Source organism: Berghia stephanieae, chromosome 5 (assembly GCF_034508935.2).
Source record: "Berghia stephanieae isolate SIO BIC M18660-M18661 chromosome 5, UCSD_Bste_1.3, whole genome shotgun sequence".
Classification (NCBI taxonomy): domain Eukaryota; kingdom Metazoa; phylum Mollusca; class Gastropoda; order Nudibranchia; family Aeolidiidae; genus Berghia; species Berghia stephanieae.
The window spans coordinates 49,154,343-49,177,725 of NC_088364.1; the positions used below are offsets into that span (position 1 = coordinate 49,154,343).

Consider the following 23,383-nt stretch of genomic DNA (forward strand, 5'->3'; position numbering starts at 1 on the left):
GCATTTAGAAACGGATAAGGAAAATATGAAAAAAATTAGTTGAGAATTTCCCATATTATTTAACTCATCAAACAAATGGAGATCATCTTTCATCCCGACCTGTCATCTTGCAATCGTTCTTAGCAAGACAGCAGAGCAGCTTAGGAGTATCGTCGTAACATTAACATAAATAATATACAACGATATTGGATGATAATATATTATGTTCTTGAGAACCGTACTCTCTTGCCCCCATCCGGCCAGCGGTTTAATCTCATACTGTCATTATAATACACACATATCGTAAACATAGCATCCGTCTTGCATGACCTTCGTCGAGGCACGCCAAAGGATGCTTTTACTTTTAAGCACACAAATATGGACTCCCTCAACTGTAATACCAAGAAATTTCCAAACACATGGCGCTGAAATTACTCAAAAGTCTCTATCTTTAGATTTAAAGGAAAAAGAAGAAGAACCAAAAAATTAACCGCGGGGGTGGGAAGCACATTCCTGTATTCTCTCGGGGGGGGGGGGGGGGGGGGGAAGTAATAACCTAATCCAAATCCCTCCCCCGTCCCCTTCCAAGAAAAAAAAAAGCTATTCGAAAAAGAAAAATAGAAGAAGAAAGAAGTTAAAGAACAAAATAATAATGATGATAATAATAATAATAATAATAATAATATAATAATAATAATAATAATAATAATAATAATAATAATAGTAATAAATAATAATAAATATACCCCCCCCCCCAAAAAAAAAAAAAAAAAAAAACAACAAAAAGCAACAATCAATTATTTAATTATTTGAGAGGACATGTTCATTCCTACATACTTCAGACATGTAACTGAAACTGAAAGTTGTGATGTGTTTCACCCATAAGATTAATTAGGTTTAGTAGACATTGTCCCAAAATGTGCCCATTGTCTTATAATATTAAAAAAAAAACCCAACAGAATAAACTGGTCGGGACAGCGTGGCCCAGCGGTACGGTCTTTGCTTCGTACCTGAAAGGTACCGAGCTCGATCACCCGCCGCTGCGCTGCGCTGCGTGGGCTTGAGCAAGTCATCTCGCCCTAGCTCAATTTGTGGCGCTGCACTGCGGCTGACGCCTGGGTTATTCCAGTCTTCCCGTGTAATAGACCCTAGAGACAAATTTCCCCTATGGGATGAATAAAGGGAATTATTATTATTATTGTTTTTTTTAAATTATTATTTTTAAAATTTAAAAAAAAAAATCTTTTTGGGGTTTCAAATGGTCAGACATGCACACAATGTTATCAACAACTCGTATCTTTGGTCTGTGGCAAGTCAATGTTCGCTTGAGCCTTGAGGCCGTTATATAATGCGAGGATGATTCATTATCTGCCAGGTTGCCCTATCCCGGATGCTATGTTTATTGCTCTTTTTGGTTGTATTCTTGAAAATAGATAAAAACATTACCAGTAATGACAAATGGCACACCCCGCATTTAATAAAATCTCCAATTCAACAGAATCTGAATACACACATTGTTGTATCATTTATTAATATTAATACAAGTATAAGAAAGAATGATTTGGATGGCAAATTGCACGTATGGAATAGAAGTTAATATATTTTAAGAATAAATGCATGCACATGATTTGAGATCTATGGCCAGATGCATTATTATAGCAATGCATTTAGTCATTGAATGAGTTGGACACGAGGGAAGCGCATTATATGAAAATGTTTATTTAATATTTATTCTCTTATGAACATTTCATTCTACATTTGATTCTACTACTGATCTTGTCCTTTTATTTCTTTGATTTACAGGCGTTCTCTGTGGTGTATCCTGTCCAGCTCATATCGCAAGCATGACGAGAACTCATAAGGCAATTTATAAGGACACTTGTTACCTGTTTATCCACAAAGAAGTTCACTGGAAATCAGCCAGGAAGTCGTGCTGGGCGCTCGGAGGGGAGATGCTCGCCGTGAAAGATCAGGAGACAATGGACTTTATAAAGAAAACACTCAACTCCAAGGAGTTGAGCTGGGATCGTAACGGCGTCTGGCTTGGGGCAAATTATCATAATGGAAAATGGAAATGGACTGATGGTAAGCAACACATGGACTAGCATTTCATACTCATACAAAAACATCCTGCCTTCCTGAAACAAGAGGGGAGGGGGAGATATAGTAATATCCACTGGATATGCTCAAAGCTCTTTACAATTGGTCACAAGCCAACAGCAACCCTGAATATTTTGAGATGGGGCTTGGCACCTGTTAAACACTATAATTATAAAATTTTTCGGCGGAGACAACACTGTTTTTCATTTGGTAAGAAAATTTGAGCAAAGTGCCTTTCCAAGGACTCTGATAATGATAAACTTTATACTGCTTTTGCTGGATCACGAAATGTTGTTACTCTTTATTTACTTTATAAATAGATCTGAAGTGTTGCCAAATTGTGGGAACTTCCTAGTTTTTTAGAGGTTCCTCGATAAAACAGGGCATATGAAGAAATAATGTATTACATATAACATGTACAAAATAAGCCAAAAATCCATTTTTTATTCAGACTTTCACAATTACTTTAAAGACTTGTCTTTCGGTTTCCCTTATGTTTCCTTCTGAATCTACGGTTTTCAGTTCTCAGTTAATATTTTATTTGATTATATCTCAGGTACCAGAGTCACTTACAGGAACTGGGCGCCTGGTGAGCCGAGCAAAGTATTTGGCATTCTCTCCATGGAGAATTGTGGGCTGATGAGGAGATCTGACAACTGGAAGTGGCACGACTATATTTGTGGAACAATGAATTATCACTACAACTACATCTGTCAATTCCGTAAGTAGCTGGGAGATGGCCTCCACAGATATTTTATTCCAAGCCATGATATGTATCAAAAGTCTCCAAAAGCATATATAATTAATTTCTCATTTAATTTTTCAATAGGCTTGACACAGGTTTGATTATAGCATCTTGGCCTTTAAATTATATCTCGCAGAATAAAATCAGCTTGCAAGTCGTTCATAAAAAATAAAGATATTTGAATTGTTTACATATCGTTCTCATTGACTGCAAACTTGTCAGTGTTGTTATGATTGCCAGAGTTTTCTGTTTTAGTTTTAACCCCAAATTGTCGTGAATGTTATGGTTGTGTTCCTTTCCAAGAACTTTTTACAGGAAATCTATGGGAAAGCATTTTCTTAATTTCTCAATTCACTCTCTGTTTCTCTTGACAGCGGCTGGAGTCACATTTACTACTACTTCAACTCTCACCACTGCCTTGAAGAAAAAAGAAATTAAAGCTTATTCTAAAATGTCGGAATTGGGAAATGGCAAGTTCAAAGAGTTGAATTCCAAATCTGATAGTTCTAACTCAGATCTTTACCAGCGCCTGGGCCACAATGTCTACAAGTTTCTGAAAGAGAAGGGAATGTCTTCTAAGTCTTTGTTGAATCTCATTCAAGAATCAGGTGATTGTAACCTGCATGATGTATCTCAGTTCTTCCTAATCTAATTGTCTAATATAATTTAGGTGGTTGTGGTATGTTGCAGGTTATCAAAACTCCAAGATCCTAATGTCCTCAGTTTGGCTATTTTTGTTTGTTTTGTTTTTTTCTCTACTTATCCTTTTTTCACAATGACTTTGGGTTATGTTGAGGTTATTTTGTGTGATTTAATCTTTAGTTTAAAAAAAAAAAATTAATTTGAGAGCTTTATTGGGCTTGCATGAACAGTACAGGCGTTCATTTATCTTTGATTCAGATTTCAAGTTTGACTGGAGATTCATGTAGGGTACTGAATCTTCAAGCTTTATAAGAAAGTTGTGGCTTGTTTCATCAAAAGAAGTAGAATTCTAACATGTGTATCTTGGCTTGAACATTTACATCCAATAGTGTTTAGAAATTCCATTAATAATAATTTTAGATTGTGATAAGGTAGTTGCATGCTGGTGTTATATGCATGGGTGTTGTTAGGTTTTATTTTATTTTATTCTTCATTGTGGTTCCAAGTTTTCTCCTGCATTCTTGGCGTGTATCTTCACACATATCTGAAACTGAACGGTAAAGACAGTTGCTTTAATTATCTCTCTCCCACCCATCCACATTTTCATTTAGATTGATTTATCCAATTTAAATTTGATATCCTTCGGGAGAAGATAACGAATATACAAAGTTACAAAATATTAGCTGCTTTATGATGGTGGTGATCTGTATTGGTTTTGTTATTCATGAGCTTTACATTAATAATAACAGATATTTCTATGTCGTTTCAAAACCATAACATTTTTTTTGTTGACTTTTAGCTCTTTTTGAAAACTAAGTAATTCTACAATGTTAAGAAGTATCACTTGTTGTCTTTTGAAAGATTTATCTCATGTTAGCTGTACACATCATAAAACATGACTCTTAGCCATTCTTTAAAAAAAAAGATGGAGCTTTTATATAGCGCAGTATCCACTAAATGTGCTCAATGCACTTTACAAAGGGTCCCTGACCAACAGCAACACGTAACGTGCCGAATGAGACGTAACGCCTGTTAGGCGATATTACAATTTTTTCCGACAGAGACAACATTATTGACGGCCAGGTACTCATTTTACACCTGAGTGTGGTGAGAGAATGTGAGTAAAGAGTCTTTTCCAAGGACTCAACTATGCGATGAGCGAGGCTCGAACCCAGGACCTTCCAATCCGAAAGCGAGTGTCATATCACAAGTCCACATAGCCGCACGAAATATAAATCAATATAAACGTTTGGTCCAGTAACAGACATTTAGAAACCCAAAACTGTTATATTGACTATTTAGATAATAAGTTTAATCTTTATGTATTCTAAAGTGAATTTAGAGAAGGGTCATTTCCCCCCCCCCCCCCCCCCCCCCCCCCAAATGTAAAGAGTGTCAGCAATTTATTACCTTGAAAGTATATGACGAAAGCCTGTAATTTTCATCGAGTTTCTATGCACATTTTTATAATTAGAGAAGGTTGAGAAAAATTTACAAGACTGAGCATTACCTAAAGGCAGCTAGTTTTGTCAAATAATAGTAATAATAATAATAATAATAATAATAATAATAATAATAATAATAATAATAATAATAATAATAATAATAATAATAATAATAATAATAGTAATAATAATAATAATAATAATAATGATGATGATGATGATGATGATGATAACAATGTGCACAGTTGTCCTGCTTTGCAGGGCTTGTCCACCCTACAACGTCATGAATTGTGAACAATATTATATGTTGTTACACTGGCTCATACATATGAATCCATCCACATATTGCGATCAACGAAATGAAAAATATGTAAGAATTAAGACCGTCCATGATATTGATTTGAAGATTCACTGCAAGACCCTATCGAATCATTTACCATTTATCAATGGATGATTTTTACTTGGCATCTGTTGTGTCTGTCTGTTAGTGCGTTCGCTTCTCTTTCCTGTAACCTTACTCTTCGTGGGCTTTCCCACCTAGTACCAGCGTCTTTGAATGCTTGAGTAAGAATGTGATAAATCTCTACTCTGTATCAATTACTGTCACTGTCAACCTAGGATGGGTGAAAGGAGTTTGAATGAAAGTGCATTTCCTATGTGGTTCAGTTTGTGTTTGTACGTTGACTAGTGAGGAACGTTAGCCACTAGCTCAACCTATACTTAGTTTTATACAACCTTTATTACTTGCCTATTTTCTACTGTATTCTATATATTATATTATGTGTGTGTCGTCATAAATAAATATTCAATATAACTACAATCGGTTTTAATTCATTCAGACTTTCAATGTTGTGTTAACCAAGAACCCACTATAACCACGACACCACAATTGGCGACGAGGATTATTGTTTTTAATAACATTAATATTTAATAGCTGTGTTTCTACATACAAATGGTGGACATTCCCATTCCAAAGGAGTACCTTCCTCATCCTGGTGAGCCTGTTTTACCTTACAAAAATTGGATTAAAGTGTTCGAAAACTTCATATTCATGAAAAACACTATCCGTAAACTAGGCGATGAGGAACAAAATCGGTATCTATTTACGCTACTTGGGTTTGAAGGAGTAAGGATATTTTCTGCTCATCCTATAGCAGACAGAATATCCACTGTGCCTCACACAGAGTTCAAAGCTGCCGTCGCAGGCCTATTCCAACAGCCTGTAAACCCATTCCGTGCTTACTATGACTTGGAACAACGGAAACAAGGTGCCACCGAATCGACACAAGACTTCCTTACAGCTTTGAGGTCACTGATGCGTGATTGTGACTTTGGTGGCAGGGAGGAACATCACCTCGCTATTCGTCTTGTGTGTGGATGCTACAACAATGATACACAGAAAAAACTGTTGGCGCTTCCCACCATCAACCTGGACGAAGTCATCCGCATCATGCAAGCAGATGAAACAGCAATGCAGAGTTCCGCTGCCATTGGCAACGCCACAGCATCAAATGTTTACAACATACGTAAACATAGCCATCACCATCAGAAACACCCGCCACGTCAACAGCGACAACAACACAGCACGACGAAACAACAGTTATCTTCAAAACGGCCCAGTGTGTCACAACTGTGGTCGCCCTGGACATCGCTCCAAAGATACTACGTGCCCTGCATTACAGCAAACATGTCGCCAATGTGGAAAATTGGGACATTTTGCTCACGTATGTCGTTCAACGAAGTTAACTCAAAAAGTGCGCACCGTTTCACAGCGCATCAACAATGTGAGTACTCCTGAACCATTCCACATTTCTATCCAATTGGAAACCGGTACGTCTCATGTCAACATATCGGCTCAAGTTGACACTGGTTCACAAATTTCAGGAATATCTCAACGTGAGTACCATAAACATTTTAGGCACTTCCCTCTACTCCCTCCAGTCCCATTGAGAAATTTCGACAATAGCATAATTCCAGGCAACGCTATTGGTCGTATTACAACTAACGTTGGTTACAAGGGCCGCAGAGCCACTGCAGAATTTCATGTATTACCACCAACATGCAAAGCTGTTATAGGACAAGACCTTATTCAAGGCTTGGACCTACAGATCAATGGAAGCACCCTTCAGGTATGTGCTGTTACAGACTCCAAGAACGATTTTCTACTAAAATACCCTACATTACTATCGGAGGAAATGGGCACCTTCCCCGACTACAAACACGTCATTGACGTAACAAGCGACGCTGTTGCAACTGCTCAGAAATTACGACCTCTTCCTCTTTCACAGAGAGACAAAGTTGCCAGCGAAATCAAGGTGATGGAAGACCTTGACATATGGGAGCCGGTCGACAAATCAACATGGGTCCATCATTTAGTCTCAGTAATGAAACAAGATGGCAACGTTCGCGTCACCACAGATCTCTCACCTCTAAATACATACGTCGTTCCTGACAGATTTCCGCTACCTAATCCAAAAGATCTTTTCTTGGAACTTAAAGGAGCAAAGATATTTTCTAAGCTTGATCTCAGAAAAGCTTTTTACCACATCAAACTCTCTAAGGAATGTCGTCATCTCACCACAACGATTACTCATCAAGGTCTACGCCAATATAAACGACTTCCAATGGGCCTGAAAGACGCCGCCTCTGTATGTCAACGTCTAGTATCACAGACACTTTCAGACTGCCCTGGAACTATCGCTTACGTGGATGACATTCTGGTGTTTGGATCTACACAAAAGGAGCACGATCACAACTTAGATGAATGCTTAAAGCGCCTTTCAGCCAAAGATTTTCGTCTTCAATTGCCAAAATGTGAGTTCGGCGTAACATCAGTTAATTTTTTGGGACATGTCATTTCATCCAATGGTATCACCCCAGACCCAAAAAATGTCAAACCGATCATCGACGCACCAACTCCTCGCACAGTCAAACAGGTGCAAAGTTTCCTCGGCATGGTAAACTATTACCAAGAGTTCATCAGCAACCTTGCCACACTTGCAGAGCCTCTACGTAACTTAACACGGAAAGGCACTCGCTTTGTTTGGTCCCAACGTTGTGAGAAATCGTTCGACAGTTTGAAAAACGCAATTGCAGGAAACGTTAAAAATTTTATTTTTGACCCCAACGCACCAACTTTCGTTACAACGGATGCATCAGACGTCGGGCTTGGTGCCGTGCTCTCGCAACTACAAGATGGTCGTGAAGTTCCCATTGCACATGCTTCACATACATTACAACCTCGAGAACGCAACTACGCTGTGAACGAGAAAGAAGCTCTTGCTTGTGTTTGGTCATGCGAAACATGGGAAAAATTTCTTCTAGGACGCCCATTCACACTCAGAACAGACCACGCCGCTCTCACAACTCTTCTTCGTTCATCCACAGACTCACGCAAGTCCAGCAAATTTCAACGATGGCTGCAACGTCTATCTGCCTTTGATTATACTCTACAATATCGCAAAGGCTCACAAAACTTCGTAGCCGACGCCTTAAGCCGTCTATCACTGCCATCATCAACACCTGCTTTAGACGAATCTGAACATAACATGATGATCAGGTCAATAAATGCAGACCATCTAACAATTCAGAACATTATTCAGTATACAAATCGTGACCCCGTTCTTCAGATAATCTGCACTTATGTTAAGAATGGCTGGCCTCAGAAAAAGCAACTCGACGCAAATGCCATGTCTTACTATATGGTTCGCAACAAAATCCTTACAGATAACGGTTATTTGATGAGAAATGACCGCATCATCGTGCCCTCCACCCTTCGCAAAACACTTCTAAAAAATGCACATGTAGGTCACCCCGGCATCGTGCGCATGAAAAGAAAACTACGTGAGACCTACTGGTGGCCAGGCCAGGACTCTGACATAGAACGCTATGTAAAGCACTGCGCAGGATGTCAACGCAGTGACAAATCAATGGCTCCAGCTTCAGTACCGCAAACAGCAATTCCGCTGCCAGACAAACCATGGAAAAAATTAGCGATCGACATTTCTGGCCCATTCATCATCGCACCCCAGTCCTCCAAATTCATTGTTGTTCTAATGGATTATTACTCAAAATTCCCCGAGGTTTTTCTTACTTCAACTATCACTTCATCTAAGATCATCACATGGTTGACAGAAATCTTCTCTAGATACGGAGCACCTGACCAAATAGTGTCTGACAACGGCACGCAGTTCACAAGTGCTGAATTTGCCGCATTCATGGAAAAATTTAATATTCGTCATCTTCGCACAGCGGTATACAACCCGCAATCTAACGGTTGCGTAGAACGTTTTAATCGCCACTTGAAATACGGCATTCAAGCCTTTCAGGATGACAATCTTCCTTGGGAGACTGGCATTCACAATCTCCTAAGGAACTATCGTGCAACAGCTCTCAATGCTAATACCAAAAGTCCAGCAGAGCTACTATTCGGAAGGAAAATGCGCCTGCCTTTCGAAGTACAGAAGGATTCATCGAAAATACCGCCAATACGTGGCGAAAACGTCATATCACCATCTAAATCTGCTCCGACAATAACGTCACGAGGTCCTTATCGTGTCGGCGACAACGTGCTTGCCCGGAAGCCTAACGTATTAAAAGGACTATCACCATGGTCTCGCCCTCTCTCTGTCATTAAAGTCCTTGGTAATTGGACATACCTTCTTTCGGATGGCCAGGTATGGAATGCAAGAAAACTAAGAAGATTCTTGGATAGTGATATTCAATGGATTTACACTGCCCAGAAACTACCAAGAAGATCGGGTCGCCAAAATCGAGGAGTTCCGCCTGCTCGATACCCTGAACAATATTAATTCTTGCATTGATTTCAGTCTGTTAATTTCTAATTTCTTAATTTAGAAGGGGAGAGGATGTTGTGTCTGTCTGTTAGTGCGTTCGCTTCTCTTTCCTGTAACCTTACTCTTCGTGGGCTTTCCCACCTAGTACCAGCGTCTTTGAATGCTTGAGTAAGAATGTGATAAATCTCTACTCTGTATCAATTACTGTCACTGTCAACCTAGGATGGGTGAAAGGAGTTTGAATGAAAGTGCATTTCCTATGTGGTTCAGTTTGTGTTTGTACGTTGACTAGTGAGGAACGTTAGCCACTAGCTCAACCTATACTTAGTTTTATACAACCTTTATTACTTGCCTATTTTCTACTGTATTCTATATATTATATTATGTGTGTGTCGTCATAAATAAATATTCAATATAACTACAATCGGTTTTAATTCATTCAGACTTTCAATGTTGTGTTAACCAAGAACCCACTATAACCACGACACCACAGCATCAAGTTTTAATGGATTAAATTTGTGTCTCTGATCCAGCCATGGGTGATAATGATGATGTCAGTGACCCAGAACAAGCTACCAGTCGTGTCTCAAGCTCAGCCTCCAATCAAGAAAAGGACAATGGAAACAGTAAGATCTTTTTTTTTTCTTTCTATTCATTGCCAGACTGCATACATTACGTCGGGAAAGTTTAAGTTTGAGGAGTATGGAACAAAAATTGGTCGCCAATAAAGAGCAAAATAGACTTGTAAAAAGTCATAAAACCACAAGTGCAAAGTCCAGGACTCATTTGAGATTATAATAAATGGGATTCATAGCATCAATAATGTATTGCTTTGAAGGGAACCAGTTGTATAAAGAATTTTAAGTTAAAATGATCAGAACTATGAACATTTTTAGTTTTTCATGTTTTTGTTTTTTTCTTTTTCATTTTTTCCCCACAATTTAAGAACCAGAATTCATTGTCTTAACCCAAATCTTATTTTCTGAGCAAAAAAAAACAAACAAAAAAAAAAGAATCTATTTCTAGCCTCTTAATCTATACTGTTTTTGTAAGTGTTTTACTTTATTTTTTTTTTTAAACACAACGGAATAGACATAGGAAAGGGATTTAGACCAGATTGTTCATTAAGCAGCTATTCGTATGGAAAAAAAAAAGATGTCACTATTTTGAGCAGTCCCTGAAATCTATTCTTTTGTTATGTTTACAATCTCAATACCATAGGCAGATGGTATTATGTTATGATGTAAAGGTATATTTCAAGTTGCTCTTTTCTGCTTGAATTTTTGGGAATTATCAGTTTAGTTTATTGAGAAAAATTTAGCTCAAATCAGTTCCTAGATTTGGAAAATGCATTATGAGAAAAACAGGACTGTGGAGATGTTGTTTGTAGGCCTGATTGATGCGATCAGCTCAGTATTCTTACAGGAAATGACAATCCGTCAAACAAAGCAACAATGTCAAGAGCTCATAATATAATAAAATCGTTCAAGAGAACAAAGATAAACATTGTTATTTCATTTTATTTTTTAAATTAGCCGTTACAAATCTTGAAAAAAAAAGTCCATCTCTCTCAAAAGGAATGATTCTTTATCCTTCATTAAAAAATAATACAGAAGAATTGAACGAGACATGAGCACATTTTGAGGCAGGCCTGTTTGTGCAATTATAAGCACAGTGGTCCACGTCTTATTACATTAAATGTGATGTTTTGCCATTGTTACTTTTTATCTTTTTATTTCAAGAATGATTGATTTTTATTTGAATACTGTTTAATTATTAATACTGTTCACATTATGAATAAAAAAACCTATAGTATTTGTAATATTATCAGTTTTTGATTTATATATGTTTTCCATTTTTTCTTTTTATCCTCGATAAACAGTGAAAATCGTCATAATTGTCATCTCCTTAACATGCGGGTTCCTCTTCATCCTCCTCATTATCTTTCTTCTGATGAGGCACCATAACAAAATTGTCAAGGCCAAAGCAGCTGAGAGGGCAGTTCGCTATGTGAACAATCACTCCACTGACAATCCTTCAAGGGCAGCAGTGGGAGCAATGACAACAGTTATAACCCGAGCTGGTGGGACAGAACAGAGACCTCCCCCACCAATCCCTGCCACAAGGCCTCCGCCAATAGATGACTTGTACCTGGCACCAAAGGATATCAACGGCATGTACACTGAGGTATGCATGAGCCATGAAAAGATAATCATTTACGTAAAAATAAACGAATTAAAGAATTATAATTAAATGGTTAAAAAAATACCTACATCCCTCCAAAAAATTCTATTCGTCAACCCCCTTTCCCCCCCCCCCCCCCCAAAAAAAAAACCCAAAGAAACCCCAAAACAAACACCCCCCTTCACCTCCAGAAAGAAAGCCAACAAAAATCAGAAAAGTTAACTTTAAAAAAAAAAATAAATATAGAAACATTGTGCAATTTTATTTTCACATTTTTTACTCCGACTTGAAATGATTGTAAAACAGTACATGTGAAAGAATAAGGCTTGCCTGGCATTCATTATTTAGCTAATTTTGGTAACTTAGCAGTTAATATTATATTATATTAATCTGATAATCTAATCAAATTGATGAAAAAATGAATAACATAATTTTTTTTAAATCTCACTTTATTCACAGGTATTACGTCCAAATGGTACTGTGTCTGATTCAAACCACCAGCCAAATGGACACTGTTTTGATCATAACAACTATCTTGTAAATCATATGGGCTCGGCATCACCGTCTTTGTCCCATAACAGAAGCAACTCTGAACTCGGAGCATGTGGGAGGAGCTATGAATCAGCAGAGAGTAGCCCTTTGATATCAGGTCAGACGTTAAATTCATCCAGTCTCAATTGTGTTCATAACGATGGCATTGGTACAAACATCACAAATGGCCCAACAGAGAGCTGTACCTGTGCTGTAAATTCAGAGCAAGGCAACAGTGAATACATAGCTATGAACAGTTTACTACCCAATGAGAGTAGCAGTTGTGAAAAATTGTTAAACCCTGAAGACAAGCACACTTACAGCAATGTTCATATTGACGGACGGGAAGGTACTGCTGTGGAAAATCATTACGAAACTCTGCCTTGAAGTGAAAATCTTTTATACATAATGAGTTCACTGAAATAACAAACCTGCCATGCAGAAGAGCCTAGGTCTCTCTGAAGAAGAAAGTGCAGAAGTGTGTCAAAACTGCTTAGAAGTTCAGTCAGATATTCACTGAGTTTTTAACTTGCAGGCACAAACTTTCCAAACAAAATGGAAGACTCTTGTCAGTGGGATGTGCAAGAGAAATATTGGATCTTTGATCCTCAATATCTTGTGTAGAGAATTCTCTATAACAACAAAAGCAAGAACAACAAAAGAATGCCTTCAAATAACACAAATTTTGCTTTTCGTGAAACAAAGGAAAGGCTGTTGTACTTATAATGTATAGGAAAAAGTAATTTGTGGCTTTGACTTTGATAGCTGAGAGATCATTGTACTTGGACCTAAAGCCCTCAATGGGTGTGATCACTGTTGAGACAAATGACAATTAAGTGTAAACTTAATATATCCATATTTTCTATTCTATACTGCCACCTTACCAACACTACTCAATGATGGAGCACATGTGAACAGGCGCTATTACATATAATCGGAGTGCCTGTAACTGGTAATTAAAAGATATCCATCAGGCATCTTGTAGTTTATGAAGTGGAAATCTGGTCTTATAACTTATACGATATACTGAAGCAAATGGACATCATACTTGGTGCTCAGTTATCGGAATGGTGCTCTTTACAAATGTTTTCATTATAAAGTTTTGCTTTCGAAATCTGGCTCTGGGACAAATGTTATTGAAAAAACAAATCGAACCACAGAGATGAGTGCTGGGAAATATAATTCAGGAAAGTGTTGTGATTTTCCCTGTAAACATGAATAATAAAACTTCTGTTTGGATGAAAACAAAATATAACATTTATTATGCAATGTATAAATAGTCTTTTTGTGTCCCTGTTTTATAAAGGTACAGTTTTTGGATTCTTATGACCTAAATAAGGTCTAGGTTTTGAGCCGGTGATCGACAGTTTGATAATATCTTTTAGGAAATGCATTTTGCACACATATCCTTTGTAGACTTAGCAGCACTGATTTAGTAGTTGTTATGTGGCTATGTGGTCTAGTGGTATGACACTCGCTTTCAGATCAGAAGGTCCTGGGTTCGAGCCTCGCTTGGTGCTTAGTTGAATCCTTGGAAAAGGCTCTTTACTCACATTCTCTCACCATTCTCAGGTGTAAAATGAGTACCTGGCCCTTAACAGCTTTGTCTCTGTCCGAAAAAAAATGTAATATCGCCTAACAGGCGTCCTGTCTCGTCCTACATGTTAAGTGTTGCGGTTGGCCAAGGACCCCTTGTAAAGCGCTTTGAGACCATTTAGTGGATATAGCGCTATATAAAAGCTCAATTTAAAAAAAATAATTTTTTTTTAATGTCTGTTATTTCTGGTAGAATGTACATTGTGATGGACTAGTGTTTTATCCAAATGACAGAAAATGTCCCCATGGCCCTTATGGTCTCATTGTATCAAGAATTTGATGCAATTAGTATTCTTGTTAATTGTGTTCACGTGGTGATACACTTCAAATCATGAACACCTCTGGAACCACCTAACAGCAAGTTGGTCGAAGTGGTTATGCTATTATTCTCACTAAACGCAGTTAGAAAGCATTAAAAGCAATGCTATAAAAAGACTCATTGATGGAGAGGCCTCTGACAAAAAGCCAATAAGACTTCATGAAAGTATTGTTCAAGATGGTTAAAAAGAATGAAAGGGATGACTGAAAAAATCCCCACTGTTGTTTAACAGGAAGTTCCAGTTTAAAAAATTTTTTTTTAAAGAAGTAAGAAAGAATATTAAATAAACCCTGTATTTTTTTGTTAGCAGTTTTGATGAAGCGAAACTTACATTTAACTTTTTTTTTTAATTCCAAAAAAACAAAACAAAAACGAAAATGGCATTGATTGCGGGTCTTGAGAGTTGCAGTCACAAAATTTTCACTGCTCTCTAATCCAAATGGCATGAATTTATATTCCTTGTTTAATTTATTCTTACATCTCTATTGATTAAGAGTTTCTTACACTGTAAGATTTGTAAAGAAAATGTTTTAAAAAAAATAAAATATTTATTATTGTTTTAAAATTTGTTTGTTTTTAGGTACCAAACAATACAATGCTCGCAAAAGTTTTACCAATATTTTATTGGCTTATCACAAAAGTTCTTTAAGATATAAAAAAATCTTATCTTTTCCTGTATTGATGAAACATAATTTCAAAATTTGATGTACTTAACATTATTTTTATACAATTTAATATCATTCTTATTTTTGTCCCAGTGTTTAATGTAATGTTTCTATTGTTACTTAAGACTAGTCCCTTTAAAAAAAAAAATGGATCCCAAATAATCCCCATTACAATATCAAGCGTCTTTTCAGTGGCCTTTATTTACAAAACAAAGCAATTTCTATTTGCGACCAAAGTGAAATCATTTCTTAGTTTCACAATAAGGACTGATAATTAACTTTGATAATAATAATAATAATAATAATAATATATATATATACTGTATATATATATATATATATATATATATATTATATATATATATATATATATATATATATATATATATATATATATATATATAGTTCTAAATGAAACGGTTAGAATAAATATATTTGTATTTAGAAATAAAGAAATTACTTTTTTCAAAATAAAAAAAAAGAAAGAAAGAAATCATGTCTGAATTGGGGAATTGATTCTGTCTATGTTGTTGAGATTGCAATGTCTGGTTCACTCTAGCATCTGGTCATCCATTTCACCAATAGGCTTAACAATTTTGATTTATTTATGGTTGTCCCGATCATTTATAATAAACCTTTTTCATGGAATTTTGTAATAGTTCCAAGCCACCAAGTATCCCCAAAGAAAATATAGAGGCGAATTTATGTAGTAATTTTAGTGCTGGTAAAAATAAGAATTCAGGGATGCCCTAGTAAAGAGCATATGAAAATATTTTTCATGCAAAGCTTCTCTTCGTCATATGGTGTCACCCTTACTTAAATCATAAAAAAGGATACATGATATCCATCTAGCTTTACCTTAACCGTTGCCTTTGAATAACCAACCAATACTTTCATCTTTTAAAAAAATAAATTCACCAATACAGAAGAAGGTCAGCTGGAAATGTTCAAAATGCCGGGATTCCGGCTTTATCGCATCCCTGAGAATTATGCTTTGGTTTTGAAATTCGTTCTTGAAAAAGACCAACTGTGATTGACAATTGATATCATGGGTTATGTATGTTATGATAATATGATTAAAGATTGCATAATATGTAAATAGTATGACATAATTCCCTTTTATGTTATAATAAAGCGTTATTGTCTTCCAAAATTATTGAATGAAACAGAAATGACACCATTTTCATGTGTTGATATATTGTAAATAATTTCAGCAATATGTTTTTCTTCAACCCACCTTTTTGTATAGAATTATAGAAACTATTTTAATTTTGATTTAATGTTTATGTTACCTGTTGTAAACGAAAAACGTTGATGTTTTGCATGAAGTCGTTCAAGGTAGTACTAATTCACTTATGTTTTGATAATCTTAACACCTCACTCCAGAACTTTGTCAGAATTGGCTAGTTGGTGTCAGCCACTGGAAGGATCTCCTATCCCCTTAGCTATTGTCCCTTTCTGTGGTTTTTAGTCCTTGTCCTCCCATAGTGGGCAGGGAGGTACTTACTGTGTCTTCTATCCCCCTATATCTGTTTTCCAACTTGCTTTCTGTCTTTGTCTTGGAATGAGATTACTTAGTTTTGTCCTGGCCCTGGCATGTTGGCCTTACTGAGAGGGAAACAGTCAAATGCATAGTTATTGTTTTGGGAGATGATATTTTTTTCCTTGTAAATCATCTCTCTGTTATATATTATTATATTTGTTATTTTTAATGTATAATGAAATGTAAACATTTGAGTGTATTTCTCTTTGTTGGATCTTGTGCTTGTGTCTAGGTGAGACTTATAGGTGATCCCAGACTAAGTACATTGATGGTATGCTCTTGGAATCTCCATCTGATCCCTATTTGTTCCCAGTTCCCCTTGTCTTCCTTTCTCTTGGGTGCTTTAATTGTAATTCTAGAACTTTCTACTATCCCATTTTCTTCCTTTTTACTGGCGCTGATATAACCTAAATGTGTTGCAAGCGCCGTAAAACCCTTAAAAACAAAAACAATAGTCCTTGTCCTGGAATGATATGACAAGGTTTTTCCCTAGACCATAGTTCTAGTCCTTTTGCCATGAGAGATGCAGTCTGATGTTTCCCTCGAGAGGTGATATTCCCGCCCACGTTTCTCACTTTATAAAATGCCAGTATAAAAATAAAAACCATAACTATGTTATTTACTTTTCTATACTCTTGTGATGCCATGTTGAAAGAAAAGTTACTGATATGTATATATATAAATATAATAAATGTATGTTGAGTTTGAAAACAATCCTTGTTTTCAAGGTGCTGGTTATTTGTTCTCTCCCTCCCCCTTGCCTCATTTGTGAATCACATGTTTCAAATCTCTTATTTGACATTTTATTTGTGCATACATGATTTTGTAAAAGGTGCTCAAATGTAAGATATTCTTTTTCTTTCTCTTCTTCTTATAAGCAAAGCAACTATAAGTCCGACTGAGTATTAATATTAATGTGTGTTTCTGAAAGAAAAAAGTTTTAAAAAGTGCCAGATGAAAAAAATAACTTTTTAATCCCAATCTCCTCACTTGTCTAAACTACTCGCAGTAGATAACAACATTGATAGTAACATTATTATTAGCTTAGTTATTGAAAAATATTACAGGGCAGATATATTGACATTGCACCAGAGGCTCAATTTTTTCAAAAAGCAGACTCGTGTTTTTATATTGGCCATGCATCGTTAACTTAGCCTTTAAGAACATCATAGATCTGTGGCAAACAAAAACAAGAGATAATCAATATCCAGCAGCGACAGCAAGAGTGATAATGAGAGTGAGAAATTATCAAGAAATTATATTCAGAATTAGGAAACCTTTTCTGAAAGGCTCAGTGGCAGCCTTCTTCTTCTACTCCTAGTTGAGATTTTAGCAAAAATATTTAATAATTATTGATTTAAATGTGAAGTCTACATCCATATGGTCATTTCTAACATCACAAGAAAGCCGGCTTACTTAAATAATCTGTGTCAAGCAAAAACAGTACAGTACAGTATTTTCTGGATTCTGGCATGTCGAATTCCTGCACGCTCTGCAATATTATGGATCAGGATCTGGGTGACTGAATTTCATATATATAATATTTAAGTCATTATCTACCATGAGCATAGAATTTCGGCATGCTCAGATTCGAGCACGCTTTTAACTTCTCCCAAGAGCGTGCTAGAATCCAGCAAGTATTAAATAGCAGTGCAGCTGTGGCCAACAATATCCCTGAAAGTGAAAGATTACATCCTGATTGACGGACTCGCCCAAAATGAAGACACGCAAAAGCAAACCACCAAAAATTGAATAGCAGCAATGTCTTCATCTCCTTCGATGTCAGCCTCTCTAAATAATCCTGATTAAGGGGGCTCGTAGGTGCATATTGGGTCAGTTTGTGTGAAATTTATCAGTTTTTCGAAGTGACTGTTTTTGATCAATTTATTCATTCCTTATTTCATTTCAACCCATATCTTTGCTGAATGAATAGTTGGAGACAGTAAAAAAATGCAATTCAAAACCCCTATCCAACGTTATTGGACTCGAAATTGATAAGTATTGCGTTTTTCTCAAAACTGTTATTAAATTTAATCAACATAAACATTTTTTTTTGAGATTTAACCATTTTTGAAAGTTTGATGAAAGAGCTTTGAAATGTAGAACTAAAATAGCTGACTACTTTGATTTTGTTTTTATCGAATGGTTTTAGGGTAAAAAATATTTTTTCTTTGAATATTGTCAAAAAAGTGAAGAAATTTTATTCATATTAAAAATAAAATTAAAAATTATTTAAGCCTTTGAGAATGAATACTTATAAAATTAAGTTGAACATCAGGCTCACAATTATTTCATTCCATGGCTAGTATAATTGTGTGAAATCCAACTTAAATATTTTAAAGAATTCCTGATGTTTTAAAAATCCTCCTTTCACTTTTAACCTTGAATAAATATATCTACTGAATCTGGGTGGGGTTCCTGACCTCCCGTAGTGGGCAGGGAGGCGCTTACTGTGTCTTCTATCCCCCTATCTATCTGTTTCCAACATGCTTTCTGTCTTTGGCTTGGAATAAGATTACTTGGTTTTGTCCTGGCCCTGGTTGGACCCTGGCCTGGCTGGGAAAGAAACAGTCAAATGTATAGTTAGAGTTTTGGGAGATGATATTTTTTTGTCTTGTAAATCATCTCTCAGTTAAGAACTGTATTATTTTAGTTTTACATATTATGTATATGATTTGTAAACATTTGAGTGTTCCTCTTAGTGGGGGTCTGTGCTTGTGTCAGAAAGAGACATTTAGGTGATCTCTATCAAATTAAGTACACTGATAGGGTGCTTTTGAAATCTACGTCTATTTGAATTAATTCCCATTTGTCCTCCCTTTTTCTTGTGTGCTTTCAATTGTAAAACGATTCACTTTTTTGACTATCCCATTTCTTCCTTTTACGCTGAAATGACCTAAATGTGTCGCAAGCGCTGTAAAATCCTTAAAAACAAACAATATCCACAGAATGAACTGAAAAAATCAGTAACAAACCTAATCTTTTTTAGGTCCATATTGATTGCGAGACCGCATTTTTAAGATACGAAATGTAAATAAAATGATTTTTTAAAAATATTTTATTTGATGAAACAATGTTAGAAATTTTGATAAAGATTATAAACCGCAAAACATAATTATATACACTATCCACTTCAATTGCATTTAAACTAATTTACTTTTACCCTTCCTGTTACTGTTAATTGTATATGTTTGAAATCTGTATTTCTACATTTTTTTTACAGTACATGTTTAATATTTTATTGTTATAAATGGTGATCTTACTTAGAAAAGAAATAAAATGTAATAAATAATATTTTTGTTTAGTCTTCATTTGTTTTTATATAGGGCAGGTCGCCCAAAAGATGTACGCTTTTTCTATATCTCAAATTCTAACGGCTCTAACTATGGATTGGTTTAACTGAACTCTCCACTGTTTGAGAAACTCAATTATTTGAAGTCTTTTGATTGGTTTGATGTAAATGCATGTGAGGTATTATCCGTTAACATAGCTAAAAGACAGAAAACAGATTACCAAATCATACGCTCATGCCCTAAACCCGTACAGCATTATAGTCATACAGCCTAACATATTTTCAGAATATGTTTATATGACAGTATAATTTCAGCTTCGTTTTATGTAAAAATGACGAATGGTGTGGACATTTCGGGTTTACCTTTTATCAAACGACAGACAGATTAATATAAAAATAGGGAATGAGATTAGCGGAAGAGTAGCGCCCCTTGATTGGACGTCACCTTACAGAGAGAACGTCAATTTGGTTTTGAAGTGTCTCAAGCCGCTTTCACCGGAAGCGAGGACGAGAGACGCATGTGCACGACCAACTTGACTTTCTCTCTTTAATAACTTTTCCGCCGGTGACGTCACAGACTATGGGTGACGCTACTCTTCCGCTAATCTCATTCCTTATAACACAAAAGGCATGATAGTAATGGTTATTGAACATATTGAAATTGTGTAACTGTTGGTTTTGAACCTCTTGTTGTTTTTAGAATCACATTTAGTGGATATGCGCTGTACAAATGCTGTCATTTCGAAATTAATGTGACATTTTGGATACTTGGATTAACAGTTCAGATTTGGGGCCAGGCAGTAAGGTTTATGGCATGGGGTAAAGTGGAATGCTCCAAATCTGTACGAGAGAAAAACACGCTTAAGCTTTTTATATCTCTCCAAATCTGTACGAGAGAAAAACACGCTTAAGCTTTTTATATCTCTCCAAATCTGTACGAGAGAGAAAAATACGCTTAAAATTTTTAAAATATATATTTTACTAACAAAACACTAATGTAATATAAAATTTAACATCTCTGCTTATCTTTAAAATAAAAATTGTACACGAGTGATAGAGGAAAATATTTTTACAGAATCGATTATTATGGTGGTGTAAATTAAAAGATTGCATGACATTCGTGGTAGACTAGACCTACTTGGTTTCTTCTTGGAAAAGGAACCAAATCCTACACGATAGATTAGCTTCATTTATGACAATAATTTGAATTACAGTTCATAATGACTGGTATGAATGTAGATTTTTGTGTGAAATCCAAGGTATTCTGATTATAAAAAATCAAGTTCGCTGTGAAAAAGTTATGTAAACACACACAAAGGTTTTATGTGACACGAGGGGGGGGGGGGGGGCATCTTTCACACAAATCTAATCTGACTGCCTCTGTTATGGAAAAGGACAATAGTCGGGATATGGGTAAAACCATTCCAGGACAATAACAGAAAGTCATACATATGTAGCAGAGGTCAACAGATATGAGGATAGAAGAAGTCACCAGTAGCTTCTTCTTTCCCTCGCTCACAAAACTCATAGTCTCATTCCAGGGCACCGTATGCTTTTTCAAATTGAACGTTTTTTTCTTTTGCGTCTGCAATACTTCTTAGGTCGTTACATAACCATTTATAAGTCGTATTCCACACCTTTTTTCCCCTAAATTCTTTCAATAGACATTATCACAGAGTAATAGAAATGTAATATGTATATAAAGGTACACTTTGCTCCCTTCAAATCACCAGAGTAATGTGACAAAGACACAAAGCCACATGGAAAGGGCACATGACTTAGATATATTTTTTTGACTTTTTTTTAATTGTGGGGGCGGGTTCATGGTGCTTGCCACATTTTAGGTCTTTTCAGCGGAAGATGGAGAAGTCCAAGAGAAAGGAAGAGAAGGAGGGCTAGTTCAAGCACAGAAATGTTTACAAGATATGTTCAAAACCAAAAATATAACTATCACCAGAGTAATGTGACAAAGACACAAAGCCACATGGAAAGGGCACATGACTTAGATATATTTTTTTGACTTTTTTTTAATTGTGGGGGCGGGTTCATGGTGCTTGCCACATTTTTAGGTCTTTTCAGCGGAAGATGGAGAAGTCCAAGAGAAAGGAAGAGAAGGAGGGCTAGTTCAAGCACAGAAATGTTTACAAGATATGTTCAAAACCAAAAATATAACTATCAGTACATACCAGAGAGATGAACAAAGAAAAAAAAAATATCTCCCCTAAACTAACACTATATACTATATATTTGACTGTTTTCCTCTCAACCAAGAGAGTCCAGCAAAGGCCAGAACAAAACCGAGTAATAACACTCCAAAGACAGAAAGCAACTCAGAAACCGGATACAGGGGGAAAGAAGACAGCAAGTGACCTCCTGCCTGTGACATAATAGCAACATGAAAGATGACTCTTGAGAACAGGACGAAACAACATCTTGAAAGGGAAACCACTCTATAGGGAGAACTAACAGGTAAGCCAACATAGTGGCAGCGGTTTCTCAAGAACCCAAAAGTAAAATTTAGTGAATGTGTACACTACATATATCCAGTGTCGTGAATCGAGCCTAGAAAGGCTACAATTGTGTTTATAATATTTAAGGACTTTGGACTAACCTGTCGAAAGGTAGAAGGAACACTTTCTTTTTTAATAAAAAGCTAAAGACAGTTAAGTTTAACCACCAGTATGTCCACAACTACTAAACCGGTTATCACGGGCATACAAACTTGTCTTGGGGTCAAATCCAGTGGAAAACTGGAAATTATTCAAACAAAGATGGAACACATAAGTCCTTTTGTCACTCAGAAGATCTAGAACAGACATACCAGGTGGCGCTGTTCCTCCATAGCTTAGATGATGATGCCCTCAGAATTCACAACAGCTTCCAATACACTACAAATGAGGAAGACCGCACTCTCCATGAAATTATAACCAAATTTTATGAATTTGTTATTGGAGAGCAAAACGAAACTTTTGAACGTTTTAAGTTCAACCAGAGAAATCAAATGGAAGGAGAGACCTTTGAAACATTTCTCACTGAACTAAGACGATTCTCCAAGACCTGCAATTTTTGTCATGATTGCAGAGATTCATTGATTAGAGACAAAATTGTAACTGGTACCAAATGACCAGCAGACACGAACTGACCTTTTGAAAGAAAGTCACCTGTCATTAGAAAAATGCATTGACATTTGTCGCTCAGCAGAAGATGCCAGAACTCAAGGCAAGGTTTTCCAGGACTCAAAAATTGCAGACATAGCAGCAATCAGATACAGAGGACAAGCAACAGCATCGACAATGACAAAATTACAACAAATTAACACAATGTCAAAAATGCAATCGGACAAACCGAGGTCCTACTCGATTTTCAAAAACTATGGTTATACCTACCACTGTCCAGCTCGTCAAGCAAGATGCAACACCTGTGGCAAAATCGGAAACTACCAAAAAGGTATGTAGGTCAGGAATGAAACAAGCGACCACAGATTTAGACCAAAATCCATATCAGAAGTACAGTCGCAGGGTGATCTCAACTCAATAGACTTCTTAG

General features: G+C 36.2%; 1 protein-coding gene across 2 annotated transcripts in view; it reads left to right on the plus strand.

Annotated features, from left to right (window-relative positions):
* LOC144973101 (uncharacterized) overlaps positions 1-14,709 on the plus strand; it is a 37,518-nt gene extending 22,809 nt beyond the window's left edge. The window contains exons 2-7 of one of the 2 annotated variants that reach the window (XM_078915135.1): positions 1,783-2,064; positions 2,636-2,800; positions 3,199-3,432; positions 10,241-10,333; positions 11,590-11,894; positions 12,351-14,709. In XM_078915135.1, coding sequence (XP_078771261.1) covers positions 1,783-2,064; positions 2,636-2,800; positions 3,199-3,432; positions 10,241-10,333; positions 11,590-11,894; positions 12,351-12,809 — 1,538 coding nt within the window. In that variant the 3' untranslated portion in view covers positions 12,810-14,709. The remainder of the gene's footprint in view (positions 1-1,782; positions 2,065-2,635; positions 2,801-3,198; positions 3,433-10,240; positions 10,334-11,589; positions 11,895-12,350) is intronic. The other variant, XM_078915136.1, reaches the window with a different exon arrangement.
* Positions 14,710-23,383: the final 8,674 nt, after the last annotated feature.